General features: G+C 45.4%; 2 protein-coding genes and 1 long non-coding RNA gene across 17 annotated transcripts in view; 2 read left to right on the forward strand and 1 right to left on the reverse strand.

Annotated features, from left to right (window-relative positions):
- Window positions 1-422: 422 nt before the first annotated feature.
- LOC120284467 lies at window positions 423-8,051 on the reverse strand. 2 transcript variants are annotated; one of them, XR_005543742.2, is made up of 3 exons: window positions 7,930-8,019; window positions 1,221-1,297; window positions 423-1,036 (listed from the first exon to the last, which is right to left on the reverse strand). It is a non-coding gene; the product is annotated as an uncharacterized LOC120284467 (long non-coding RNA). The 2 variants fall into 2 exon arrangements; XR_005543741.2 differs by having other exon boundaries at window positions 429-1,036; window positions 1,221-1,294; window positions 7,930-8,051.
- The window catches only part of LOC6739296 (titin), a 28,195-nt gene continuing 4,089 nt past the window's right edge, over window positions 2,467-26,572 (forward strand). Inside the window, exons 1-12 of one of the 14 annotated variants that reach the window (XM_039292736.2) lie at window positions 7,579-7,976; window positions 8,074-8,259; window positions 9,286-9,437; window positions 13,331-13,429; window positions 13,815-14,056; window positions 14,113-14,259; window positions 14,572-14,661; window positions 17,553-17,851; window positions 18,646-18,813; window positions 18,873-18,993; window positions 19,064-19,564; window positions 19,774-26,568. In XM_039292736.2, the coding sequence (XP_039148670.1) occupies window positions 9,301-9,437; window positions 13,331-13,429; window positions 13,815-14,056; window positions 14,113-14,259; window positions 14,572-14,661; window positions 17,553-17,851; window positions 18,646-18,813; window positions 18,873-18,993; window positions 19,064-19,564; window positions 19,774-26,568 (8,599 nt within the window). In that variant the 5' untranslated portion in view covers window positions 7,579-7,976; window positions 8,074-8,259; window positions 9,286-9,300. Of the gene's footprint in view, window positions 2,639-5,684; window positions 6,346-7,578; window positions 8,260-9,285; window positions 9,438-13,330; window positions 13,430-13,814; window positions 14,057-14,112; window positions 14,260-14,571; window positions 14,662-15,198; window positions 17,341-17,552; window positions 17,852-18,645; window positions 18,814-18,872; window positions 18,994-19,063; window positions 19,565-19,773; window positions 26,569-26,572 lie in introns of those variants that run through there. The other 13 variants (XM_016172169.3, XM_016172171.3, XM_044922770.1 and 10 more) reach the window with 13 other exon arrangements.
- Window positions 11,924-13,013, forward strand: LOC27206150. Its single transcript, XM_016167593.3, has one exon. The coding sequence runs from the start codon at window positions 12,255-12,257 to the stop codon at window positions 12,561-12,563; it is 309 nt and encodes a 102-aa protein (XP_016026345.1). The 5' UTR covers window positions 11,924-12,254; the 3' UTR covers window positions 12,564-13,013.

Consider the following 26,572-nt stretch of genomic DNA (forward strand, 5'->3'; position numbering starts at 1 on the left):
GATCCACACGCAGCAATCAGCTGGCGCGGATGCTGTGGATGCTGGTGGCTCTCCAGGATTCCCATTGCGCAGGTACAAACAAGATGCGGTTGCAGGCAACTGACCGAGCCATAATTAATATTTAGTGGTAATTTTGGTAGCTAATGGAATTAAGTTTTCAATAATAAGCACTCCTTTAATCAGGGTACACAGCTGCCGCCTGAAAGTGTGCAACGTTTTCCTTCTGCAGTTGCCGCGGAATTAGGGTGGACCTTGTTCAGGAGCGGGAAGTTCAGTCAGCCACTTGTTGCTGCTCCAAAGTTGCGAGCCAGATTTTAAGTAAAGTTTACTAAGCTTTTAGAGAATCATATGAATTTATTAGTATGCACTTTTACAGATTATTTTGAGTAGTTGTGTATGAATATTTTATTTGTTTTAAGTGTTTCTTCGTAATGTGTACTTACATTACTATAAAATGTCAAAAATCTTAACACTACTTTTGAAGTTACCAATTCATAGACATTACCCTACACTATTGTTTTATACAATTTCGTTATAGTGAAAACTTAAATCGTAATTATCGTCGTATTAATTCTCTAGACCCATTTCTCAGGGCTAAAACTTTAGAAATTTGCATATATCATAAAATTAGCCGCCACTTTTGATTGATGCAAACGAATTAATCAACATGGCCCTGGTCAACGAAAGTGGTTGAAGAAATGCTTTCACCGATCGAAGCGCCGGCGAATTTAATTGGCCACTGAATAAACTTCTTTGACATGGCAGATCGGTACCGCATTTGGACCATAAACAACCGAATCCATGAGATACACAAGCGACGGAATGCGAGGTGCCGAACTTTTTATTCACTCCACTCATTCACCCATTCGCGCATTCATTGATGATTATCTTAACGGTTAACAGAGGTTCCTCGCATTTTATCACCCGGGATGATGGCGAGGAATTTTGATGTGAATGTTGAGCAAAACGGAAAGTCATCTGGTAATGCTCCATGCTGTTCCCCCCTCCTGTCCTCGCTGGCCAATCAATGGCAGAACTAAAAAAGTGCGAAAAATGAGAAAAGTAAGGCTTGTACTTGCAGGTTTATTGTTATGTTATACACTGAAAAATATATATGATATATCCATTCATGAAATATTTAAGCAATATAATATATGTATACATTTCATATTAGATGATCTTTGGAACATATTGTCACACCATGGAATGTCTTTACTTACCGAGTCGAGAACCATTTTTCCAGTGCACCACATGTTGTTCCTCCATCTCAGGTGAGTGTGTCAGGTGCAATGGGCTGCTTTGGATGGCATGGTGGCGTAGTACCGAGTGTCGGCGAAAAGCACATAAAGCGAAAAGAAAACGCAGACGAAAATAAACTCCGCAAAACCCGACTTGGTCATGTATCAAATGTCTTTCAAAGGTAGTTAAACGCTTCCTACTCCACGCAGAGTACCTAGTTGGGTCAGAGTGAGGCAATAAACATAAACCAGGCCCAGCCTTCCGCCTCTTTCGCACTCCCTGGGCCCCGAAGTAGGGTACCATCCAAACCGACTGGCCGGCACATAAAGTATTTATAGCTGTCGCTGTCCATCGCTACTTTCGCGCGACTTCCTTCTAACTGAACTTGTGTAACCGAATCTTCAGTGGCCAGTCCCCAGTCTCCAGTCTCAGTCCTCAGTCTCGGTCTCCCCTGTCTTCTGCCTCTTTCTCCGGCTGTCACTCCCTCTCTCTCGCGCAATCTCCCACCTTCAATCGCTTCCCTATGCATACAAATTAACGTTTTAGCACACGTCGCGCTAAGTGGAAAAGTTTGAGCGAGCAAAAAGGCTGACAGGAAGAAAGAATCAAAGAGCTGGAAATCAGAAGACATAACAAATGGGAAGAAAGCAGACAGGAAAAAGTTAAGTACTTGGGACAACAATTCCAAGCAATGCAAATGGTTAACCCATTTAGGCCGGGAAATATTCTGCTGAACTTTAAAATGAGTATATAAGTATTAAATATTAGATTTCAGAGTGTAAGGGAAAAGAGAATTACAAATTTTAAATTAAATAATATTTTATGTAATTTGCGTTAGATTAAAAATAGGATTCCTCGGAAAGGAACAGTTAAGCATTTTAACACTTTCTATAGTATTGGGTACTAGGTTATGAGTGTTATTTTAAAAGAAATCATATTTACTTAGCCCAAAAAATAAAACCGCATAACCCTAGAATGGGTTAACTGTGCACTTTCCATGCCCTAGACTAAACCCTAGGCCCTAGTCGAACTTGAAATCGGAACCCGTTTACCAACCCCTCCCAAAAACAAGTTCTACCCCAAAAGCCGAATGCAAAATGAGGAAGACGACGACAACTGGCGAGAAGTGCAGAACAAAAGTTTGCCGCTAAATTTTCGTGACAGCTGTTGAGCAGCGACAATAAAGAGAGCGGCGAGAGAGATATTGCCAGTATGAGTGAGAGTACGAGAGAACCGACAACAAACGGTAAAGCTGAAGCAGCGCAACTTCGGCAAGCCAGACTCAGAGACTCGCGGCTCAAAGCGTGCGGCTCTCCGCTCATTCGCGTTTCAACCTTCTGCACAAACGGAGTGGCGCTCGAAATCGAGGAGTACGTGAACTGGCCATAGGCTATGTGGTGTACGATCTTACGAACGTCGGCGATAAACTCGAACTCCGAACCCCCGCTCCCCGCTCCATGATCCACGATCACCGAGCCCCGAATCACGAACCTCGAATCACAAATTACGAACCTCGAACCGTTGAAGCGGGACCTCGAAGGGCAGCCCTTTGAGCCTTGTCTAAAAAACCGAAACATTCAGTGCGATTATGTTGGTAGGGGGGCCCTGCACTCCTGCCACACTAAACAAACTATATATGCAGATATTCGTGTATACATAATGGGTCACTGGAGCGTGCGATATGCCCAAAGTGACAGCAGCAACAACTGCGGCGACTAAACGTGCGACTCATGCGCAAAGCAACTGACAGAAACACAAAGGCGACAAAAACGAAAAACGGAAAGAACCAACGGCAGTGGGGGACCAAAGGGGTGACCAGGTGACCGGGTGCACAGGTGAACAGGTGTCAATGTCAGCCGAAAACTAAAGCAAGGCTGCTACAGTGCGAGTTCCAAAAGGGGAACCAATTAGGTGCACACTACATTAAGCAAGTAGCTGTTTAAAAATAACGAGCTGAATCATTTCTGTTGTTAATAATGGAGGTCCAAGGATATGTGTAACTTTTAAAATAGTTAACAGTGTAATGATTAAGCTAAATTGAAGCTTAGATAAAAATGCTAATCAGTGCAGAATTCGTGAGCAATTGCTGAAACTGTTATTCTTTATCAACAAAATTACTGAGTGGACGATTGTACTAAGAAAACAAAATAAATGACGCAGATAATTACTCACTAAATGAACTTAAGTAAAGAAGTAAATGAGCTTATAATGAACTTATGGTGAAGTGAACCCTGGGAATAGTTAGAATAAAAATATGTGAAGTGCACCCTTCACTTCGTACTTTCCGCAGTCTGTTCATTCGATTGACTACTGTAGTTAGCGTGCACTTGGCTCGAACCCTGTGTGCAACCCCCGATTGTGAGGAATGGCCACAGGTTGCACTTCCGCTGCCATTGATTTTCTGCGTGTGTGCTTTAATTTGTTTGTTCGTTATTTTCTAGTTAGCCACGGCTGTGAAAACAACTTTTACAAACCAAAAAAAAATGGAGAAAAAAATCTGAAATAACAGACATTTCACCCGTAAATTGAAAACGAACAAAAGTGAGCAAGTAACAGCGGGAAAAATGAGAAAACTGAGATAACCGAAACCAATCGGACAGCATCGGTTAACAGTATTAACCAGCGACTGGCGGCGTCTCACTGCCAACTTCCGTTCATTTAAGCAGATTGTTGTTGCAGCCACCAGGGGCAAGAGGCACCCCCCCTTCGAGGGGGGAGGGGGGCCGCAGCTCAGTTCACCACAAAAAGAAACTACACAAAACGCATCATTGGCGTGGAATTGCTTTGACTAATTTCCCAATGAATCGGCAGTTGCGGTTGCGCCCTGTGGCTCCAATATATGTGTACATATATCTATATATATATATGGGTCCATGTGTTTGGCATGGCTATTAAAGTTGGCCGGGAAGAGAGTGTGAAACCGTTAGTAAGAGCTACTCTGACTGCGGGTCACCCGCTCCTCACCCGCAACTTGATAAATAGTTTCCCTTCAAATATTTGCAAATGTGCACTGAGGGAAAATAGTGACCGACTTGGCCCACTTTCAGCCGAAATACCCTGGAAGATGGCTTAATTTAGTGCCGTCTCATAGAAATCAATTGATGCCACAAAGGTCTTACTCATGATGAACTTTGAGGTTTAATAGCACAGTACTACTTATAACTTGACTTGACTAGACTTAAGACTTGTCTTGAATTTATAAACGTATATGGGAAAGTCAACACTTTTTTTTCCCTCTGTACATATGAGCTGTCATAATTAATTGAGCCATCATCAGGCAGGCGAAGCTTGAGCACGGCCTTCTGGCCAGCTCTCCGAATGGAGTTGACCCATTTGCCGGCGACCCAATTGCATCTGAAATTGTTGTCTAATTAATCATCAGATTAGTTAGTGTAACAACTTAATTCGACATGCCATGCGAATGCCGCAAACAATTGTGTGAAAATTGCACAAATGCAACTTGCAGATACAAAAACAGGCACACCAGATACATATATGTATGTGCATATTGGGTAACACACCTGGAATGGAAATCAATTTCAGTTGACCAACCTCAACGAAAATGATATGCAAAACGCCGGATTTAGTTTGGTATGCATGCAAATGCACTTTTAATTGCCGCATTGTTTGGGGAACTGCATATCATGGTGTTGCACAGCCTAGCCTATCTTTCGAATCCGCAGCAAATCCCATTCAGAGAATTTCCACACATCCAGCCGGATTTCACTCGAAACTCTAAAGAAATGACTTCGGAGGCCCGCAGGCCACCACTTTTTGTTTCCCTTGTCCGAAATGAACAACGAACACTCTGGAAACCGAACAACAAGTGCGTCGCTACGCCGGCCATCCGTCCATCCATCCATCTAACCACGTATCTGTCCATCCATAGATACTTCGGCAGACGTACTGTCAGCGTTTCAAGTCTGCCATTTAGTTGGCCAAGAGCAGAAATGCTGCCTGCTGGCCGAGAATTTCTCTTTTCCAATTTGTGTTGGTTGTGTGCGCATTTCTGTTTCGGCCAGTTTCGCTTGCCAAATAGTTTTTGGGAGCCTGGGGCCTTTGGCTTCTTCCAAGATGAGCCGCTGAGCCACTTAACCCATTGCCAGCCAAATGGGTTAACCCGCCCCTCGAATCGATGCGAAGCGCAGCACTCTGCGTAATTACGTGCCAGAAATTAGCATTTTTGGGCGTGCGAACTGCGGCTGTAAGTGCACATTTCACTTTGGGTGCAGCAACGCACTGAAATACAAATGTATCTCATGAATATACGAAGTCGAAGGTGACAGACCAACGCGGAGAATTCGGGGTAGCTTTTTCGAGATGTGTAGCGATGAGGCATCGCCAGATTCCAGGTTATCTGCAGCTGGGCGGGGGTTCGTTATCTGCCGTCGCATTTGTTTATGGGTCTCTGCCGTAAAAATAAACCAAAATTCCTTTGATTGCAGAACGAAAGCAAACGCTCCCAGGCACACACACACACACACACCCACCATACCAGCAGCACCCCGTAGGGGAAGTCTTGAATTTGTGTATCGCGCCGGCTGATAAGCTGCTCCGTAAGCGACTTTTATTTTCGGTGGCCCAAGTGGAGGCAGTGCGGCAGTGCCCGCTTCCAGTGGCAAAACAATGCTCGTAACTGGCGCGTAATTAACACACAAAAAACGGGCTAAAAAAAAGCAGCAGTGAAGCGAATTTGTTTGCCAAAAGTGTTTCTTTCATGTGCGTGAATGGAAAACAGTGCCGCCTGCATGAGACACTGAGTGCGGAAATGGAAATGGCCTAAGGCCGCTCCCGATTCACAAGCAACGGATACACACAAGCACACACACCGCCCAGCGGCGACAGCAGCAACATGGCAGGTGAAGTGCTCCTAGTGCCACCAGTAGCATCGCCAGCAGGATGCAACACCAGCAACAGCCAGGAGAGCAGTCCCCATCCCGATCCCGTCCAGCAGCAGCTGAACTCCAGCGTGGACAGCGGCATTGCGGTGCTCGAGGCGGAGTCGCCGACCTTGAGGAGGCGCCAGCGACTGCACCAGTGCCAGCGGATCCTCCAGGTGTTGCAGCGGGATCAGCTCACCCACCAGCAGCTGCGCGATAGATTAAGGTGAGTCAACAACATTAAGTCCAAGGCAACATATTTAAGAGCCAGTTTATCAATCTTCTGAAGCATTCAGTCGATCCAATTGGATATCAGAGGGGATATATATTAAATTCCATCATTTAATTCGATGACTTAACTATCTCTGCCATGTGGCCAGAACGGAAGCCACTGGCAGCTGGGGGATTGGCCTGAGCCGACTTGGGTGCGCATGGAGCCCACCATCTTACGGCGAACTGCACTAAGTGCATGCATCTGCATCTCGCAGACTGCGGGCGGATATCAATTTATGCAAATTTGCCGGCCTCAAAATGGAAATGACAAAATCTCGGGCGCAGTCAGCCAGTCAGTCACTCAGCCATGTCATTCGTACAGCCAGAAGTCGTTCCGTGAGCAGTCGGAGTCTTCTGGGAACTCTTTTTTTTAGACAATTGTCATGGAGAAACCCGCTGCTTCTGACCACCGAGCTTTCGAATGAGTTCGCAATTTGGTTGGGAAACTGTGGCGGGGAAGTTCCATTAGAATGATAATGACGACCAACCCAGTTCGGCGATCGTAATTGGAAAACCGCTTTGAACTATATTGTTGTCTGTTCACTTTATAGTTGGATAATTGCACTACATAAACTTATATAACTATATTTTCGATGGAGAAACAAGTTTGGGCCTCTTCATTCTTGTTTTTCTATAATAATTCAAGATATCATTTTATAGAACTGAAATACCCGTTCATTTAATTACGAATAGAGCATTCCGGAATCGACTGGTTAGGTTGTGGAGCACCCAAGTCCCAAATCTCTGGCCATTCCATGATAATTTCGCTTTTCCACACGAGCTTCGTTGCCCGAGGAGCGGAGTGGCAATCTTATCGAATGTTTCATAATTAAGTTGATTAATGCCAATTAATTGCCGTAAGCTTTGCATGCCCAATGGCAGGGCCAATCGATTTCGTAGGTTTCTTCTTTTGGCCACAAACTCTTGCCACCAACCAAGCGGCGGACATGTGACTGGCAGCTGCCAAGTGGCATTTGCAATTGCATTTGCATAAGGTCCGTTGGACAACGTGGAATGCCAGAGAATATTGGACGGGGTGGGTGGGGGGTCATAAGTGTCCATATTTCAGCGGCTCAATGGGGATTTGCCTGGCACCCCCCCCACCCTCGGTTGCATGGCCAACAAAGCTCTGACCCAGTGCGCCACTAAGGGCCAGTTCCAATTTGGTTACTCGCCCGCAACGCACACAAATCCTAAAAAAAAATAAAAATTAAAAAAAAAAAATAAAAACCCTGGAAACATTTGGCCCTAGATTCAACCCAATTGGATAGAGTGTACACCCGTTTGTGACCTCACACCCGAAATAGTCTTGACACTTATCTGCGACTTTTTCGTCGCATACCGAGATATATATATAGCTATATATCTCCCGACGCGAGCGGAACTCTTATCAAATCAACGGTCGGTCGGTCGGCTATATACGCGATCCGCCATAACGAAGTGGACAAACAAAATCCAATATAATGCCCATATACCCCAGTTATATATATGGTGCAAAAAAGTAAACAAAACCGAATTCAACTTGGCTAAAACAAACCTGTCGCCGCTCCACTCGCAGTCGGAGTCAGCTGCTCCAATCGCCAGGTTAACTTGACTTGAAGATCGTTGGCACTGGAGGCCCTTATCCACGTGATCTTAATCAGTTTGTTGTATGTTTTGTTTCAATTTGTGCGTCACGCAGTCGGGATTGTCGACGGTTTGGCCTTTTTGAAGATGGAGCAAGGTGATCGGCGGGCGGGCGATGGCAATTAGCGGACTGAGTTCGTGTGGCAAACACCTGAGCAGCATATTGCCCGAAAAGTGATTGATAATCGTCGTTCGTAACTGCAAACAGAAATAACAAGCCAAGCGAAAATCAAATTGTGTGGTAATTATTTATTCAGATATTTCGCCAGTGAAGTTCACTTCGGTTCAGTGGGAAGATTCCACTCCCAAAATACTACTAAAAAAACAAACAAATCTACAAATAAAACCCACATCTTTAATGCCAACTGAAGTGAATAGCACGATAATTAAATACATCATTCTTAGAACCACACACACACACAACTATTGAAGCTATAATTTTTATAAATATTAAGATTATGCAACTCCCCACTTCTATAGAAGATCTCGCTGAAAAGAAGCAATACTGTCGATAGGAGCTTTGCTAAGAACACATACAGACATTTATCAAGTTTAATTAGTGCTAATCGCAATGTGCAAAAATAAACACAAAGAAAAACACTTAGGCAAATAAATTAACGTATAAATAACTGCTAGTACGTGATTCGAACTGCAGACAAAGTTTTTCTAAACTTCTCTCAAGTGATTGCATCTAAACTACGAGATTTGCATACTTAAATGAATAATGTTCTTTAAGTGATTTATGACAACAATTTTATTAATCTTTTTTTTGCATTATGCTGGAAATTATTTACCCCCAATAGTCACGACCAATTGCACTGAGTTGTACCTAAAAATATTTATTTACGTGATGTTTTCGCCGGTAACTAATTGTATTACACGTTTACTTACTTCCAATGCAACTGAATACCCGAAACTTAAATGCCCTGCACAGGATATAAATTACCCATACAACTTCATGTCGAAATCTAGGCAATTTAAAGCGAACAAACAAAACTTTTGATAAGGCTAAGGCCAAAGTATGTATTGGCCGAAAACCACGTAATATGCTCACAAAGAGGTGATAGCCGCAACATGGAGAATTTTCGGCACTGATAAGTAGTAAAAAATAGTTTAGTTTCGGTTATTTCATTGATTCAGTATAGTTACGGTTTTCAATGGAGGTGGAATTAAAGCAGAGGTGCTTCCGATAAGTGTGTGTGCGTGTGCTTCTGATGCAAATGCCGCGCAATCGATAGCGTAATTGAATTCAATGCGAACTCCGCAGTGCCTGAAGCGCTGGATGCGCCCCTACATCTGCCTCATGGAGCTGCCAATCAACCGACCTGGAAGCGGGAACCTGCTGCTGGGACTCACCTCCGTGGTGGGTCTCATTGGAGGCGCCTATCTGCTGCAGTGTGGCGCCCAGCAGCTCTTGGGGTGAGTTAATCAAACGGGGAGATAAATCAAAATATGGCATCCGATGGATACAAGTTCGGCTACGTGAGCCAAGCGCCGGATCCGCACGTGCAGTACGTATGCTGCAGATACAAATGCAGCGCGAGATAAATCCGAATAGAAACTGAAACTAAACTTTCTTGACTGCAACTTCAACCCGGTTACGTGGCCATCGTTTCGCATGACTTGATTGCGTTTGCGTGTGGGAAATGGCCGAGCTGGGGAGATTTGACATAATTGTTGCCATTTCTCCAGTCGCCGTTTTCCACCAGCTACCATTTGCCATTTGCTACTTGCCCCGACGACGGCGATGGCGATGCAGTTGCTCACTTTGGGCATGGAGTGCGTAGCTTCGCCTTAATTAAGGATTGCGCAATCACCGCCACCTGCCTCCAATTTATGCAGCACCTGTTGTGCCTGGGTCCGTTAGACGTTTCATAACACTGCCAGTCCAGACCCAGACGAGCTGTCATTGACTCTTTGCGAATCCGGCCACAAGAACATTAGAATCTCGAAGAATGGCCAGCGGAAGTCGTTGGCCAACAAAGGGCACAACTTTCCACCTCGCCCCCGCCAGCTGCTTTTTCCTTAAAAAGCGTCACAAATTGGCAATAACAATTGGCCATGGCTAACAACGCCCACAATTGTTGGCCTTTCGTCACCTTTTCAATGGCATCTTAATTAGCCGTTTTGTTGACAGCGTTATTTGTATTATTATTGCGACGGCAGTTACACATCATTTTTCAGTGTATTAGGGTAATGTGCGTATCGAAACTATAAGGCTCTGAGTAATGCATATATTTAGTTTTTTTTTTTAAAATTTTTTTAAGTGAAGAATCCGTACATCATAAATTTGTATCTTAACATCACAGGGTGAAGAAATATTCTTATATATTTAAGCAAGGAAAAACCTTACAACATAAACAGGAAAACTAAAGTTTATATGAGTATCATTTTATAAGAGCTTTCAGTTCGTTGAGTGAATTATAAACTTATTAATTTCCGGGTCTTAAAGACGACACTTTATGAAGCCAAACGAGTTGTGGAACTGTGGAAAGTCAGCTGCTAAATGCAATTAACTCTGGCCGATGGCTGAGTTTAGATATGCACAGAAATTCTGGCTTTTATTCGCCATTAAAGTGAGAAGAAACCAGTTATTTTGGCCTTGTGGCAAGTGAAAAGCCGCGAAACGAAGTATTTTTAGTGCTTTCAAAACCAATTGTGAGAACAATAACAAGTTGTGGAAAATGTTTAAACTAATGCGATAATATTTACTCACTATTGGGCAGTATTTGCTTGTGGTAAAGGCCGTTGAAAATCGTTATCTTCGTAATAAAGCATGCTTTTAGGCTTAGGAATTTAATTTGATATTAAATAAATTGAAGATTTGGCCCGGTGAATATAAATATATTCGAGATAATTCATGAATCCATTTAGATACGGTTGATGGTGATCTCACGAATGTCGGATAGTAAACTCGGAGATAATGAAAAGATTATTACACTCATATCAATAAAACAATTTACGATGCCACTTGCTCGCTTCTTCTACCAAGAATTTATTAATCTCCGGCTCGAAGTTCTGGGAAATTCTGTAGATTATGCTATCAATGGAGCGTTTGTGAAAGCTTCTGGCCCTGTTGGGATATTAATAACCTGACAGAAACTGAGGGCTTGACGCTTTCTTGTGCGGGAATATGCTAATGGTGGACACATGAGACTCACATACATATATTAACCCAGATTCCCAGCACAGATTTCTAGAGAATCTCGAAATCTTGATGCATGAGATCGCAGCTTGAAAACTTCCACGGGATTTATGCGGATGAAAGTGTTGCCGCTCCATGGCGCCATTTGTTGCCAAAATAGTGATTAAAACTCGAATCCAGCTAGAAGTCGATTGATTAGTTTATAAACCGCTCACAGCATGCATACATTATATAGTATTAGTATTTGGCTAGACAAGAACCTAGCCAACTCGTTTGCGGAATGTTTCTCACAATTAGCATTTGGAAATTAATGAAGTTCAGGCCGAGAAAAAATATTGCCAAAAATAAATTAGTCGACAAATGAATGCAGCAGACAGGCGATGATGCTCGATGATCTTCTCCTCCAAAACGGTTCCTGCTCGACCAGGTTTCCAGCTCATGGATCGGATCTGATCGGACCACACTAATCGGAGAAGAAAGGCGATAAATCTGCATGGAAATGTGCGCAGTCATGGCTCCCAGTCCGCCACATAGACATGTCGACCCGTCCGACGGGATCGTGTGCAGGGGGACTCCAACTTACGTCATTGACGAGTTTGTTTAGCGCTAGACAGAGAGAGAGACACAGAGAGAGAGCGAGAAAGAGCGGCAGTGGCTTCCCGCTCTCCACGATCGAAACCGGCATGGGATACGGCTGTGGCTGTGCCAGTGCCAGTGTGGTTCTGTGGAGAGGCCACAGCTCCATAGCTCTGGCTATGTGGAGCCATAGAGACCCGATGTCTCAGCTGTTGACCGCCGACTCTCAAAGCCAACTGCGCATAACAAAGGCGAACCTTGTGCGAGAAAGTTGTCAGTGTCGTGGGACGCGGATCGCGATTTGATAGCGAATTGGCATTAAGTGCTTCCATTGGCGAAATCGGTTCAACGCGAGTGCCATGCCAAATCCCAGCAAGCCCAACGGCGCTAATCAGTCGACAAACATTTTGAATACCTGAAAACCCGATCCCGACACCTGGAGAACAGCCCCCCAGACCACACCACACGGCAGAGAATCCAGCACAGATCCAGCTGTCGATCGAGTTCCAGGGAGAATGCTCTTCTCCGCGGTGGTGTTGTGCCAGGTGGAGCGGCTGATGTGCCTGCCCATCAGCTTCGCGGTGCTGGGCTTCCTCTTCATGGCCTGCACCATGGAGGTGGTGCTGCTCAAGCTGACCACCACGGATCCGGTGCTCGGACCGCCCGCCGAGGATTGGGAGGAGAACGGGGGCCCGGATGGCGAGGAGCAGATCTACTACGAGAATCTGGAGAACAACTACGAGTACTGGGCGCGCAGGAGGATGCGATTCCATCGACAGCAGCAACAACAGCAGCAGCAGCAGCAGCAGCATCTGCCCACTTAGAAGACTTAGGCTAGAATACATGTGTATATTTTGAATTAGATCGGTTTTAAGCGGCTATACTGACTGAGCATCTCTCCTACACCTTGTGCTTTCAATCGCTTTCGTCGGCCTGTGCAGGTTTTTTGAATGTTTTCGATGGCCGTGTACGGTTGGCTTTTTCCTTAAATTATATTTGTTTGTTTGTAAGCGAAATTGCGAATTTTGCCATTTGAATAAGTTGAGCAGCGATCCGCTGGGCGATTTCTCATTTCGAGCACGTACAAGACACCCAGGAATTCCCTTCTTCTCTCTTGTGTAAGAACTGTAAGTGACTGACATAATCCGAATGCATATCGAGGCAGCCGCCAGACGCACTGCCTCTTAGATTGTAAGATGTGTGTGATAGATGTACATGTATACTTTAAGCCAGGCCATTTCGCCTAAGTTGATTAAACTCGGTTCGAAGCCCCATTGCCTTTTTGTTTGCCTGGTCCAACGGGTTTGCGTTGTTATGCAATTGGCGGGATTTAACAGCCGGGAGAAAGTCAATTGCCCCATGCAATTGCGTTTGGGTGGGGACTGCCCACTACATGCTAGTCGGTCCAAAAGCCAGAAGCAGCTCGATCAATGGCTACCGCCTAATTGAGCTGAGTTTCAGCCAACGACCTTCTGGCCGTTGAATGACCCCGGCTAATCACCAGAACCGCGACCTGACTAATCGTCTGGTTTCAACCACCATCCAATATTCTCGAAATAACGCGCACTTCCTTCCGCCTTGTCTCTTCCAGCAAACTAGCCAATAAGAAGTGGAGGAAGGAGGAGTCCAGCAGCGAGGATCACGCCTGCAACGTCTGCTGTGCGGACCTGGATCTGAGCAGTGCCAAAAAGTGAGTAGAAATACCAGTTTGACATTGTTGATGTTACTGATATCACAGCATTTCTGCCGAAATCTATTCGTTTGTTTGAACAACAATCTTGCTGCTTGAAAGCCATATAATAAATAATTCGAACAAACACCTTTGCAAAGTATAATTTGCAACCGAATTTGTTGCTTTCTCCTGCATCGTTTGAGGTATTCACTCCTATCTCCATCGAACTAAAAAGAAATCAAATTTATTTAAATCTAAAGAACTTTTTTATTATTTCCATGCCACGAGAACTTAAACCTTCCATTCTAAATAGTAAATTTCCATAAAAGGCTCTAAGCTCATAAATAAAAATCTCTTTAAGTGACCTATTATACAAGTAATGATCTGGGAAAACCTTTTGCAGCTACGTGACATGTTGCACCTGCGGAAAATCGGTTTGCCGCGGGCCGAAATGCGCCGACTGGCGGCCCAAGGACGCCAAGTGGGAGTGCCAGCTGTGCCAGAGCTCCAAGGAGTCGCTGGCCCACACCTCCTCGTGGGTGGCCGAGCAAATGTCCTTCAACCAGCACAAGTTTGTCTATCCGATGAGGGCCAGGAGCGAGGTGTACATACCGATTGTGGGCGATGGCAACGACAGCAGCATGCGTGAGTGCGATTCCGGGGGGACAGGAGTACTTGGAATATCTAGTCTATACTTGCAGAGTTCGAGAGCGTTAGCCAGATTGGACAAACCGCCCACATGGACGAACGGGCCAAGATCCGCGAGTACGTCGAGGAGATTGTGGCCGAAATGCTGGGCGGCAATTTGGACCACGTCAAAGTGGGGCAGCTGTCCAAGAGTGAGAACTGTAAGTACCCAGATTGCCTGAGATTCGATTAGAGCAAATGCAATTCATGCAATTTGTGCAAATCAAATTCAATTGGCGCGGCAACATTTTTTGAAATCTCGCTACATACGTATGTTGCCAAGGGCTTAGCAACATTTGTTGCGGGCTGGCGAACGATAAGCAAGCATACTTTTAGGCAAGCTTTCAGGTGAGAGCTTGCTGAAAAGACTTTCTGCCTCCTGTTTGTTTTGTTTGCTCATTAACCGATATTTGCACCCCTATTTGACACACACACATACACACACATCACACACACTACACACATGCAATCAGACTTGCAACTCTTTGATAAATTCCATGCGAAGCTGAGTAACCTGCTTATCAATGTGGAAAACAGTTTGTGGGCGCGTGCGCTCAGGGGAGGTAAGTAATCGGTAATCGATAGTCACTAATCGATCGAGCACGCACGCTGTAATCGCCTGTTTTGTACGCTAACCTTTGCATCGATTACTTTTTGTTGTAGGCAGCATTTTTGAAACTGTGTTTGAATTTTAGTTTGCTGTTATACTTATAAATGTATATAAGAACATATATATCTTTTATTTTATCAATGGTCAAATCTCAAACAATGAATAAATAAATCTCAAACAAAAAAGTTTAAGGTTGGAAGCATTTTAAATAAGGATTTTTAGGTCAAAATTCTTTAAATTTATCAGTCACTTATTATTTTAACAACTTTGAACTTGACCATTTATACAACTTTGAGCTAAGCAGAACATATCTTAAAATAAAATCTATTAAATATACAAATTTTTCAGTAACAAAGTACCTGCTAACTATTAAACTTATCACGTAGTTTTCACTTAAAAAAAAAAACTTATATTAATCGTAACCCAGTAATGTGTATTTCCTACCCTTGATAAATATTGCTGTTTGTATGTTGAGGCACTCCACCAAAGGCCCTAAAACAAATCTATGAATCAATGATTGCGGCTGTAGTAAAGCTATCTCCTATCAGTGGGTCATAACCAGGGAGTCCAATTAAAATGGCAAAATCAACAACCTGCAGCGCTCTCGCTCCTTGCAATCTCTGCCTCTCTTTTCGACTCACTGAAATCGCGGTCAATGCTGGTTGATAAGAAGCGGCAAAGAGTCAGTTTGTCGGTGATAAGGCCGTAAAGCTCTGATAAGGCTTTTTAGCTATTGAAGTGCCGATGACAGCGAGAACATTATGATACTCCGCCTGCCAGGTACTTTTTGAGTGCTTCGCTGCCCAAAGTCCCAGCCTCAGCTCAGATGACAGACAGCGATAGGCATTCATCATACGCACCGTTGGCGGCTGTTGCTCACCAACAGGTTTCGTGATTGGAAAATTGGCGTAAATGTCTTACTTACAAGACCACTCAAGATGCTGTGTCTGAATAGTCGATTGATTTGGTCACGCTCCCAGCTTAGTTCGGCGATTTGGGCGGCAAAACGCCCGTAAATTGGTAAATTGCAAAACCAAAACTGCGCCACTCGAACAAATCTCAACACCAGGCCCACTGTGCCCATACAAAATACAAAAACTTGAGTGTGTGAGTGAGCGAGCGTTTAGACGCTCGCCGCTTACCGCTCGGCAATCGCACGGAACGTAACTTCAGTTGCCAGAAGCGACGCGTCGCGATCGTAACGCCAATTCCGCACCGGCCCAAAAAGTCCGTCCGAAACGCGTGTGATAACATGGAATAAGCCAACAGCATACCTCGCGTAGTCGTGCATAGAACAAGAATTTCGGCCAGCAGATAGAGGAACTTTTCCAGCTGCCAGATAAGGCCCTAAGTCAAACAGACCAAGAGCAACGCATTAAGTGACGAGCTATCTGCAACCTTGACCCGACACTAAGTTGGCAAAAAACATACATATAATGAGCAAAAATTGAAATCAATAATCGTGAGGTAAAACAAAGCGGCAGACGAGGAAGAGACCCTAATCAACGCTAATAAATATTAATGATCCCCCTCCATCCACGGTATCCCCGCTTGGAGCTGGAGCCCCCAATGTGTAATCCCGAGATTAACAGCGAATTATGATCGTGAAAAGATTATCGCTGACTTTCAACACGCTTCCGTAACCCAAAACGCTTTGCAGTTTATCATTGACCTTAACTAAGTAATGTGGCTCTGGGCCGAGTTAGCCACTTGTGCACCCAACTTATCGCTGGCCAGTTGGCCGATCGAAGTCGGAGCAGTCTGAAGGGCCTTTATCGAGCACTTGATCCCCCAGTGGTAATACACAGGCATGGCGGTGAAATTAAAAATGAAAATAAAGCGGAAAACAGCGAGTGATAATTGCCCGAGTGATTTCGCCTGAACCCTGAACTTTGGAGTCGCACAATAGACTCGTAGATCGAGAAGTGATCTGTTCCGATCCGGTTGGTTCTGTCCGTCCGTCCGTCCTAGGGGCCAGTTTGTGGGTCTATTTCCACTGGTGACTCGTTCTGGATACGAAAGTGTGCGTCTGTGACACCTTTTGCACACCTGAATGACTAACGGGGGACTAGCTGGCTAGACATCACTAGATAAAGAAATATGGGCGGCATTGTAACGCAAAATAGATAACTCGGGGTTATTCATTATGCGATGTGGTATTTACCGCAATACGTTAATAGACTTAGCGAAGTCAAAGGAGAATGATAAATATGCGAACCATAGTCGCGATTTTCAGCCCCACTGGAGTTCGGGGAGTCCAGGGAGCTCCGGCTGTTCAAGCGTTTAGAGGAGGCGGTGACATATCAAATTTATGTTTTCAGCTCAATTAGTTGAACAATAAAGGCAGCAAAAAAAGCAAACTCAAATATGTGCTCAATATACTTAGCAGCCCAGCCGACCGTTATATCAATGAATGCTCCAAACAAAACCGAAACACAAACGTAAACGTAAATAAACAAATTGGCGAGATATCCACGATTCAGCCGTATCCGATATTTGCGATTGTATCTACATATCTGCATATAGATATATGCATGCAGCATGGACTTCACTTTGGGCCTAGTCACTGGCATGTATGCCGTTTTGGCCGTAATTGTCTTTTACGTGGTTTACGTCATTGAGGTGAAATTAGGTATGGCTAAAACACACACACTTACACACTTGCTTACTTTCTTCGCCTTTCACACGCCCATAATCACTAGTCTAGAAGTAACCGAGTTTTCACTTTTATTGTGTTTTTGTATCGATCTCTGCTAACCAAGCATATCTTGTTGTGGCATGTGGTTTCGGCTGGCATTCTGGGTCTTGTAAATTCTGCTCACAATGCTCGATACTTGCTTTCAGATCTGCCGGCCATCGTAAATGGCCACACCAACAATAATAATAACAACAACCATGCGGACTCCGAGCTGGCCGACCTCTCGCAGACCCGACTACGCAGTCTCATCGAGACCATCATAGCGGAGACCCTGCGGAGCTCCTCCCTCAGCGCCAGCGGAGCCGTCTCGGAGATCAGCCTGGACACCAGGTCCCACGCCTCCGAGCTGGCCAATGGCAACGGTCTGAAGCGGCGCCATCGCTCCGAGCACTACTTCGAGCCGAAGATCTACCAGGATCTGCTGGCCACAGCGGTGCTAAATAAGGTAAGCTATCTATCAATCCGCCCACCACCTGTGGTGTATTCCCCATGTGTTCCATGCCCCATCCCCGTGGAGAACCGGACCATTTCCGCCATTTTAACTGGCCCATTCCGGCCAGTTTTCGCTTTCATTCGACCTGCACTTGGGCGGCTTCGATATTCCAGTTGGCCCATCGCCCAAACGGACCAGGCTAATTAGTTGCAGTCCATTGTCTAGCGCGTGCAGACGTTTTAGGCCACCAACTGGTGCACATAGCGGAAGAATAGCTGAATCAATTCCAAAGCTAATTGGATAAATCAATTCGGAATTTGGAAAGTCGCTTCAGGTTTCATCCTGCCCACTCAGGATCATGGCTGATCAAGTAAATATGAGTGATTGCTGAAGTAATAAACACGGGTAGCTGGTGAAATGGTTCAGCGAACGATATCAGCACTGGTACTCCGATCTTATCACTGCGTCACTAATCCAGTCAGCATTAAACTGACCAATTGCCTTATCGGATTCTTCTTCTGCAACGTGGCCAGTAATTGACTTCGTCACGGCACTCAATCAATATTGGTCTGGTTAACGATGACGAAACGAGGGAATGGTCGTCAAGTGTCGTTGTAGTTAAATATTGCCGGGTATAATCAGCTTAACGGCTTTTTACCTTACAAGCATGTTGACCCACAACAAATCGGAAAATCGGAAAATCGGGAAATCTGGGGAGCTCTGGGGTTCAACAACACTACTATTGCTATTGCTATTGCACAATGCCAAGGTCTCAATGGGTTAAAATTTTGCGGTTTCTTTGCCAGATTGCGGATAAGGAAGGGAATACAAGGCTGGCGGCGGAGAGTACGCCGGACTTGAGTGGTCGCCACATTGACGAGAATTTCAATGCCGAAGCGCTGAGCACCACGTCCGGAAGCTCCATTGAACCACGGAGTGATTGCAGCCTCACCGATCATGAAATCGGACTGGATGTAAGGGATTAATCACTTGTAGCTTTAACACCTGGTCAAGCCTTCATATTTGATTGCAGAATGGCAAATCCCAATCCCTGCAAACGGACTTGGAGAGGGAATCCGTGCTTAGTGACTATATAGCCGCACACATGGTGCCACTGCCGGACTTTTCAGCATCCGTCACCGAATCCGAGGATGGTAAGTGCCTACCCCTCCAACAAGCAAACTATTTCCCAGGTATACAAAGGTGCCTTCTCTTCCCTTGCAGATATTGGATCCATCTCCTCGGGCATGATCGGAGACGGAAACTGGGAGGACAACTGGCTGTTCAAGAAGAAGCGCAGCTCGGCCACTCCGAGCAGCATTGGCATGCTGGTGCCGGCGCCGAGGGAGAATGTACGTGCCCAGATTGGGGATAAGACCACCGACGAGGTGAGCGATCTCTCGGAGATAGGTTCGGACATCGAGGAGAGCTCTCTGGATCTGCTGCGCTGCAACGATCTCAACGATCGTCTGCTGAGCAAGCACCTCATTGGTGGCCAAAACACCAAGATGGTCCTCGACGAGCTCGTAGATCGCACCAGTCTCACGTCCCACACATTGCCGGAGGAGAATGAGCCCGCATTCACGGAGACAACCAATGAGTTTGTGGTGTCCCCGATGGCCATGCCCTCTGATATAAAGGCGCCGTCTCCGACGCCACCTCCGCCACCAATGATATTCCAGGATGACTTGTTGAACGAGGAGACAGACCACACTCCCATCGCAGGTAACTGCCATGAACTTATCCTATGTACCTCCATCTATAGAATCTCATTACTATTGCTATGACTTAACTAACCCCTTACCCAGATTATTAGCTCGCTAGATCGTTGATAGCTTCTTAGGTGTAGACTGCCCGGAACCCCTCCTTTAGTAACTCAGTCCACTTGTGCGTGATCTTTAAGCACCGGCATTTAGCAGTCGTTTGTGTTACAGCCCAAGGCGAATCCGAGGAGCTGTCCAGCCTCGATGGCTGCACTGGCTTTAGCACAGTCGAGTACATCGATGAGGGCCAGATGCACGATACTGTGCCATCGGTGATCGAGATCTTGGCAGCCATGGCCCTGGGACCCATGCTAGCTGTTCCGGCATCTGAACAGCCCGGTGCCATGACACCCAGTGAGATGCACACCCTCAAAGAACTGAGTGACTTGGCCCTCGCCGAGATCAACGCTCGCACCGTGGACCTGGTGCACGCCCACTCACTGGACATAATTGAAGAGGAGAACACGGAACCTTCAGAAGCTGGGCCAGAGCAACACCTTGACTTTGTCCCACATCCATCGCTCGAAGAGATTACAACTTCTGACCAAGCGGATGTGCTTCCACCTCCTCCACAATTAAAGCTAATATCTGAGATTGTACTGCCGCCGCCTATAGAAATGGTCCAAGATATCAATTCTATGGAACCTCAATGTTCTGCAGCAAGTGCCCCTGATTTAGAGATTCCAGGACAGACTGCGCCTGTGGAAATTGTTCCGGAGATGAAAACTGATGTAGAGTCCGTGCAGATTGTCCCAGAAATAACACCTCCTTTGGATATTGTACCAGAAGACCAATCTAACGTGGAATCAAATCAAGTAGTTCCAACAACAGAATCTGATGTTGTTCATGTGCCATTGCCTGTGGAATCTGGTCCAGAAATACCAGTGCCCATTGAAATCGTACCAGATCCCGTGGTAATGGTTGACTCCGAACTACACTCAGTGGATCCACCAGAAGTTATAAATGTCGCTTTGCTGGACTTGGAACCGCTAAAGCCTTTGGATTGCGATGAAACTGAAACTGTGCCAACTCTAGAAGGAGAAGGAGTGGATGAAGGCCCCGTAACCAACTTGGTTCCAGGTGATCCCACAGCAAGTTTACCAGAACAAATTCCGGAAATGATTGCAGATCCCATAGCAGAGGCACTTCCTGATCCTAGTCCCATACCTGTCCCAGTGGACAATGGTACACAATTGGATGAACTTGGAACAATTGAAGCTGATTCACATACTACATCAGTCCCAATGGAAACCGTTTCTGTAGTGGAACCCCAAGTGCCTGTAGAAACTGACGCCGTAACTCAATCTGATCCTGTGAACTTACTCGAGCCGCTGGATAATGTTTTAGAGATTCCACCTTCCCCAGTGCCAATAGGTTCAGAGCCTCCAAATATTGCAGCCGATTCATCGCCACCTTTAGAAGTTGCAGAGCCCGTGGAATCAACTCCTATAGAAGTTGCTACAGTGGATTCACCACAATCTGTAGAGACGGAACTACCAACGGCCGTGGAAAGTCTAGTCTCAGTAGGAATGCTTAAAGACGGTGAATCTGTTGATGTCATAATAGGAACTGACTCTATCGTAGTAAGCCAGCCACAAGTTGAAGAAGCTTCTGTGGACATAGAAGAAAATCAAACAGTGGCACTAGTTGTCAATGTTTCAGAATCGCAAGCAATTGCAGTAGAAGCCGTATCGACAATTGAAACGATAAGTCCACCACTTCCAACTGAAATTGACGTTCCAGTAAAGTCCATTGACGTGGAAACTTCAGAGTCTCCAGGAGCTACAGAACCTGCCTCAGTTGAACCATCAGAGCCCGTGGATATTGTTTCGGAAATACACAATGTTCCAGTTAACTCATCTGATCACTGTGAATCGGTCCCTGAAGCGAATGTGAATATACCACCTATGGAAGTAGTTCCACTTGAGAATAGCCCGTCCATGAAACTTCAAGACGAATTACCTCAAACATTGGAATCTAGTGCAGTGGACCCCCCAGCAGCACAGCCCGTTGCACTTGATCCCTTACCGGTTACAGAAGTAGGTCCGGACGTAGTTCTTGTGGAACCCCCATCGTTTGCGGAAACTGATCCAGAAACAATGGCAATTGACAACCATGTTCCTATGGAAATTAAACCTGAACCAGAATGTAGCACAATAGAAAATCCAACACCTATCGAAAGTTTAGCTGAAGCGGAGTCCATCGATGTGAAAAACCAAATTAATCATATTGAACAGCAAACCATACCAGAAGAACCACAACCGACAGTCCCAATGAATACTATACAACCTATTGAATTCATTGAAGAAGTAGCATGCAACGCTGTAGATTTGATAGCCACCACTGAAGCTGTTAATGTTGATCACTCGGAGCCTGGAGAAGCAGCTCCTATAAGCGAAGTGCTGGAATTCCATAGTTCTGAAGGAGATCTCCCTGAAGCGGACTCTCACGCAATAGAATCATTACCACCACCAGCGGAAGTGATACCTACAGTATCTGCAGAATCGCTGTCTCCATCTGAACCTGTTGAGGTAGTTTCTCCATCTGCTATTGTATTGGATATCCAATCCCAATTACCGGAACAACCGGAGCCCATGGAAAATGCAACTCAAATTGAAATTGAGGAAATGGTATCCCCAGCACTCGTGGAGATTGTTCCTACCACAACAGAAGATTTACACCAAGCTGAATCCGTAGTGGAGACCGCTTGTCCCGTTCCAGCAGCAGAAGAAGTGAAACCCATAGAAGATTCAACAGCTGCTATAGATAAGGCACCACAGATAGCACCTATTCAAGATGAACATTCGGAAAAGGAAACTCCAGAGTCAGTGGAAGTGGGTTTGGACACACCAAATGTGGCTTTTGTAATAACCACGTCTGTTGAAGTAGTTCCTACGGCTATGGAAGCTGTCACTATCCCTACATCAGATGGATCACCAACAGAAATGCCTGAACCCCCTAAAAGTGATTGTGAGACTGCACCTCTGGCAGCTGAAGAACAAGAACCAAACGAAGCTCTAGATAAGCAACCGATCACTGCTGATATCACACTTCCTGAAGAAATTGTTTCTCAAGATGTTAATCTTGAAGTCTCCGAACCGCCAGCATCAATAGATGTTAAATCCCAGGCAAACCTCAACGACATGGAATCTAAAGAAGGTTTAGAAGTTGCTGTAGATGTACCACAATCTAATAAAGATGAAACACTGGCGGAACCCATCGCACTGGATGATGCAGTACCTGTAGAAGTTGTTCCCCAATATGCAGGGGTCGAAGTAGAAGTATCAGATCTAGAAGAAGCAACGCCTGCGACAAATAATTCAACTTCAGGTGAAAATCCACCGGAGGCAGTGTCAGAATTGGTTGATGTAGAACCTACACCGCATGAGGAAATACATACAGAATCCGGTAAAAAAGATTCCCAAAAAAGTACTGATGCAGTGGATTTACGTGAAGATCCCCTACCGGTTGCAGCAGAAGTTGCTCCAGACATAATTGCCTTAGACCCCCCATCGCTTGTGGAAGTTAGCCCGGATACACAAGCAATGGCAATAGGAAACATTGCTCCTTTGGATATTATTCCAGAACCAGAACCCATCGTCATTGAACAAACAGTACCTGTGGAAAAACTGGAGTCTATCGTAGTGGAGAGTGAGCCTGTAGCAATTGACCAGCCAGCGCTGTTGGAACCATCCGTTTCTGCAGAAGTCCAAGATAAAGTTGAACCATCTCCGCAATCAGTTGTAGAAAACAAATCCGTCGAAGAGGATTCACTAAAAGTTAGTAAAGGGGGAGAAATAGTTTCAATGGATCCTATTACGCCTGCAGATGTGGTTCCTGAGCAGAATTTCCGCGTTGAGGAACCAATACCTTCTACTGAAGCCATCTCAGTTGAAGTAATAGCTTCTGAACCATTCAATACAGTGGTTGAATCAGTTTCAGTGGCTCAATCGCCAACTATTGAAGATACAACGCCGGAGGAAGTGACTCAATCTGTGGCCGTGGATACAACAGATACCGAAGTCGCATTGGCGGATCCCATCCAAGTTGATCAAAAGGAACCAGCTGTTCAGGTCGAACTCGTTTCTCAAATCGAAACTAGCGATCCACAAGAATCACCAAAAGATACTGCGCAGGTCGAAGGTGATTCAGTGGATCAGGCAACCCTTCCGCAAGTTTCAGAGACAGATTCTATCGCAGTGGAGCCATCTATTCCTGTCAAGCAAAACGAAGATTCCGTAGGGGATCCACTAGGAAGTGCAGAGAATGTGTTAGACGTGGGACCTGTTGATGTGGATAAATCGGCCCCTGAGGAAATTTCTGGGACTGATTCTGTCGCAGTGGAACTGTCGGATCCTATGGAGCGAACCTTAGATTCTTTAGGAAACACAGATTTGGTGGCAGAGACAGAATCTGCAGGCGCAGATACTGAAATCTGTGTGGACCCAAGCACTCCTGCAGAATCTGTGTCAGTTAATGAAGGCCCAGAAATCAATCAACTGGAAATAGGAACATCCGAGTTGAAGGAGGAGCAGTTGGTAGAATCGACGACCATCGATGAACAACCATCGGCTGTTTTGGAGCCCTTAGTTTTGATTTGCCAAGCGGAATGTACAAATCTGGATCATGCACTACCAGAGAACCTTGTTCCTCAAGAACAATCAGTTCCTACATCGTTACCAACTAATTTAACCATACAAACACAACCTACGGACTTGAAGACTCAACCATCTACGGAACCTATTCTAGAAACGGAAACTGTGGATGTAGAAGAGGTGAAGCCAGTTAAGATGGGAGATTCAACAGTAGATAAGTCGCAGGAAACTGAGGAAATGGTTTTGGAAGTGGAGAGCTCCAAGGGGGAACCTTTAGAAGCTACCGAGTTAGTCACTCCGGAGCCAGTTGTGTACGGAGTACCTAATTCCGAAACGGAATCTACCTGTGCAGATTCAATGATATCTGCTAACTTGGTTCCACAACTAGACTCAGTTCCTTTGTCTGAACCAGAGAATTCTGAACCGCATGCTTTTGAGAACCCCATTCCAGAATCAGTTTCAAGCACTGAGAATTTGCTAGATCCTGCACAAGTTCTTTTACAAGAAGATCCTGTCGATATGGAAAACCTACCGGGCGTGCCAATTGTTCCTGATGTACAGGCCCTTGAATTGGTACCCTCTCCTGTCGGAGTCACTACTCAATCTGCAGATACAAACGCCATAGTTCCTGTGGAAACTATTATGAAACCAGAAACGGAAGCTCCATCGCCTATGGATGTTGAAACTACTCAAGATTTACCAGCTGAAGCATTGGAACCCCAAGAGTCCGTGCCTGTAGCACCAGCAATACCAGTGGAGGTTGTTACTGAAACAGTACATCTCACAGAGGAAACCAAAGATGAGATGGGAAAATTGGATGCAGAACCAGCCATCCCAGTGGAAATCGTTCCAGAAGAACAACTTCTATCATCAAGAAATAACGTTCTAGTGGAAAAAGATACTTCATCCGAACCAGTTGAAGCTCATTCAGATACAGTATCTATTCCAGTGAGTGTGGACACCGTGGATCAAAAGGAGAGTAACGCTAGTGAGGAAGCGCAGTTTGGTGAAGATATTTTAAAGAACGATGATGTAATATTAGAATCAGTAACTGCGAATGCGGATTTATCAAGCGGTGCCCAACTTGCCAGTATAGACCAAGAATTAAAGGATCCGGGAACAGAAGGTATACACAAACATACATCGGTAGACTCCACCAATGGCGATTGCTTCGCCTTGGGGAAAGCCAGCACCCACAAGTATCTGCGAAGACAGCCCAACATTCGAGACACACCACCGAGCGATGCAGACTCACCCAAGAAATCCGAGCCGGTCAACCTCTTCGGGACCATTTGCAAGTTTTACATAAAAGACAAGCGACTGCTGGCCACAATCGAACGAAGGCGCCGCCGCTCCTTGATCATGCACAAGTACCTCAGCTCCTTCGATTCCCTGGATGACAGCATAGACGAAGTTGCGTATGATTCCCATTCTAGCCTCTTTGAGGAACTGGACGAAGTTAGCTTAGATTCCTCCAAGGACATTCAACCCCCAACGGGCAGGGCAGCAACTCCAGTCTCTGAAGTTGACCCCATTCGCTTCGTAGACAATTGCTTTGCATTTGAGACTGATAAGACTGAAACGGATATGGTAGATGATCTTAGCTTAGATACGGATAAGTCCGAATGTATAGTTAACATGAAAAATATGCCTAAGAGTGATGTAGATACCAAAATTGAATCTGACAATTTGAATAGTTTAGATACACTGACATCTCCGTGCATTGTTAGTACAAAAAACCGAGATGAGTCGCTGGACATTAAAAGCAGAACAGATACCACGAATGACGCTTGTTTAGATATTGACGCATTAGATAGCCCGGAAGATCATTTAAGTCACTTAGAAGTCGATGTCACTGTAGGTGATAATGTAATCTTAAGACTAGATATGGCCAGCCAAACCTCCTGCGATATGGCCGATGAACTAGAAGTAGAAGCTGACTCCACCATTGCGTTTAGTTTGAGCGAAATCACATATAACTTTATCAATGAAATTCTCTTCTCAGATCAATTAGGTTCTGAGTCCATTGAAAGTGACGAGAGTGAACCCTCCACCGCCTGCGAGACATTCAACGCAGATGGTGACTCTGATCAGGAGTTTGTTAGCCAGAGGGTCTTAGTCCTAGACGATCAGCGATCCCTTAGTACTAACACAAGCTCTAACAACAATGTGCACACCCACCTGCATCTTCCTCTAACCCAAACTAACAACCCGACCTCGGGAAGCAGACGCACCAATGGAAAACTAACAAATGGTTCCCTTCGATGGTCGGGTAGCCATGCCACCGAGCTCCCAAACGGTGGATCCTCGGGTGCCCAACCAGACGACGTTGCCGATGACGATGTTGTACTGTTGCGGCGCTTCGTGCCAGGTAA

Source organism: Drosophila simulans, chromosome 2R (genome assembly GCF_016746395.2).
Source record: "Drosophila simulans strain w501 chromosome 2R, Prin_Dsim_3.1, whole genome shotgun sequence".
Classification (NCBI taxonomy): Eukaryota; Metazoa; Arthropoda; class Insecta; order Diptera; family Drosophilidae; genus Drosophila; species Drosophila simulans.

Excerpts from the sequence above, each read along its gene's own strand:
- LOC27206150 (XM_016167593.3), top strand. The coding sequence starts at position 12,255 with ATGCTCTTCTCCGCGGTGGTGTTGTGCCAGGTGGAGCGGCTGATGTGC.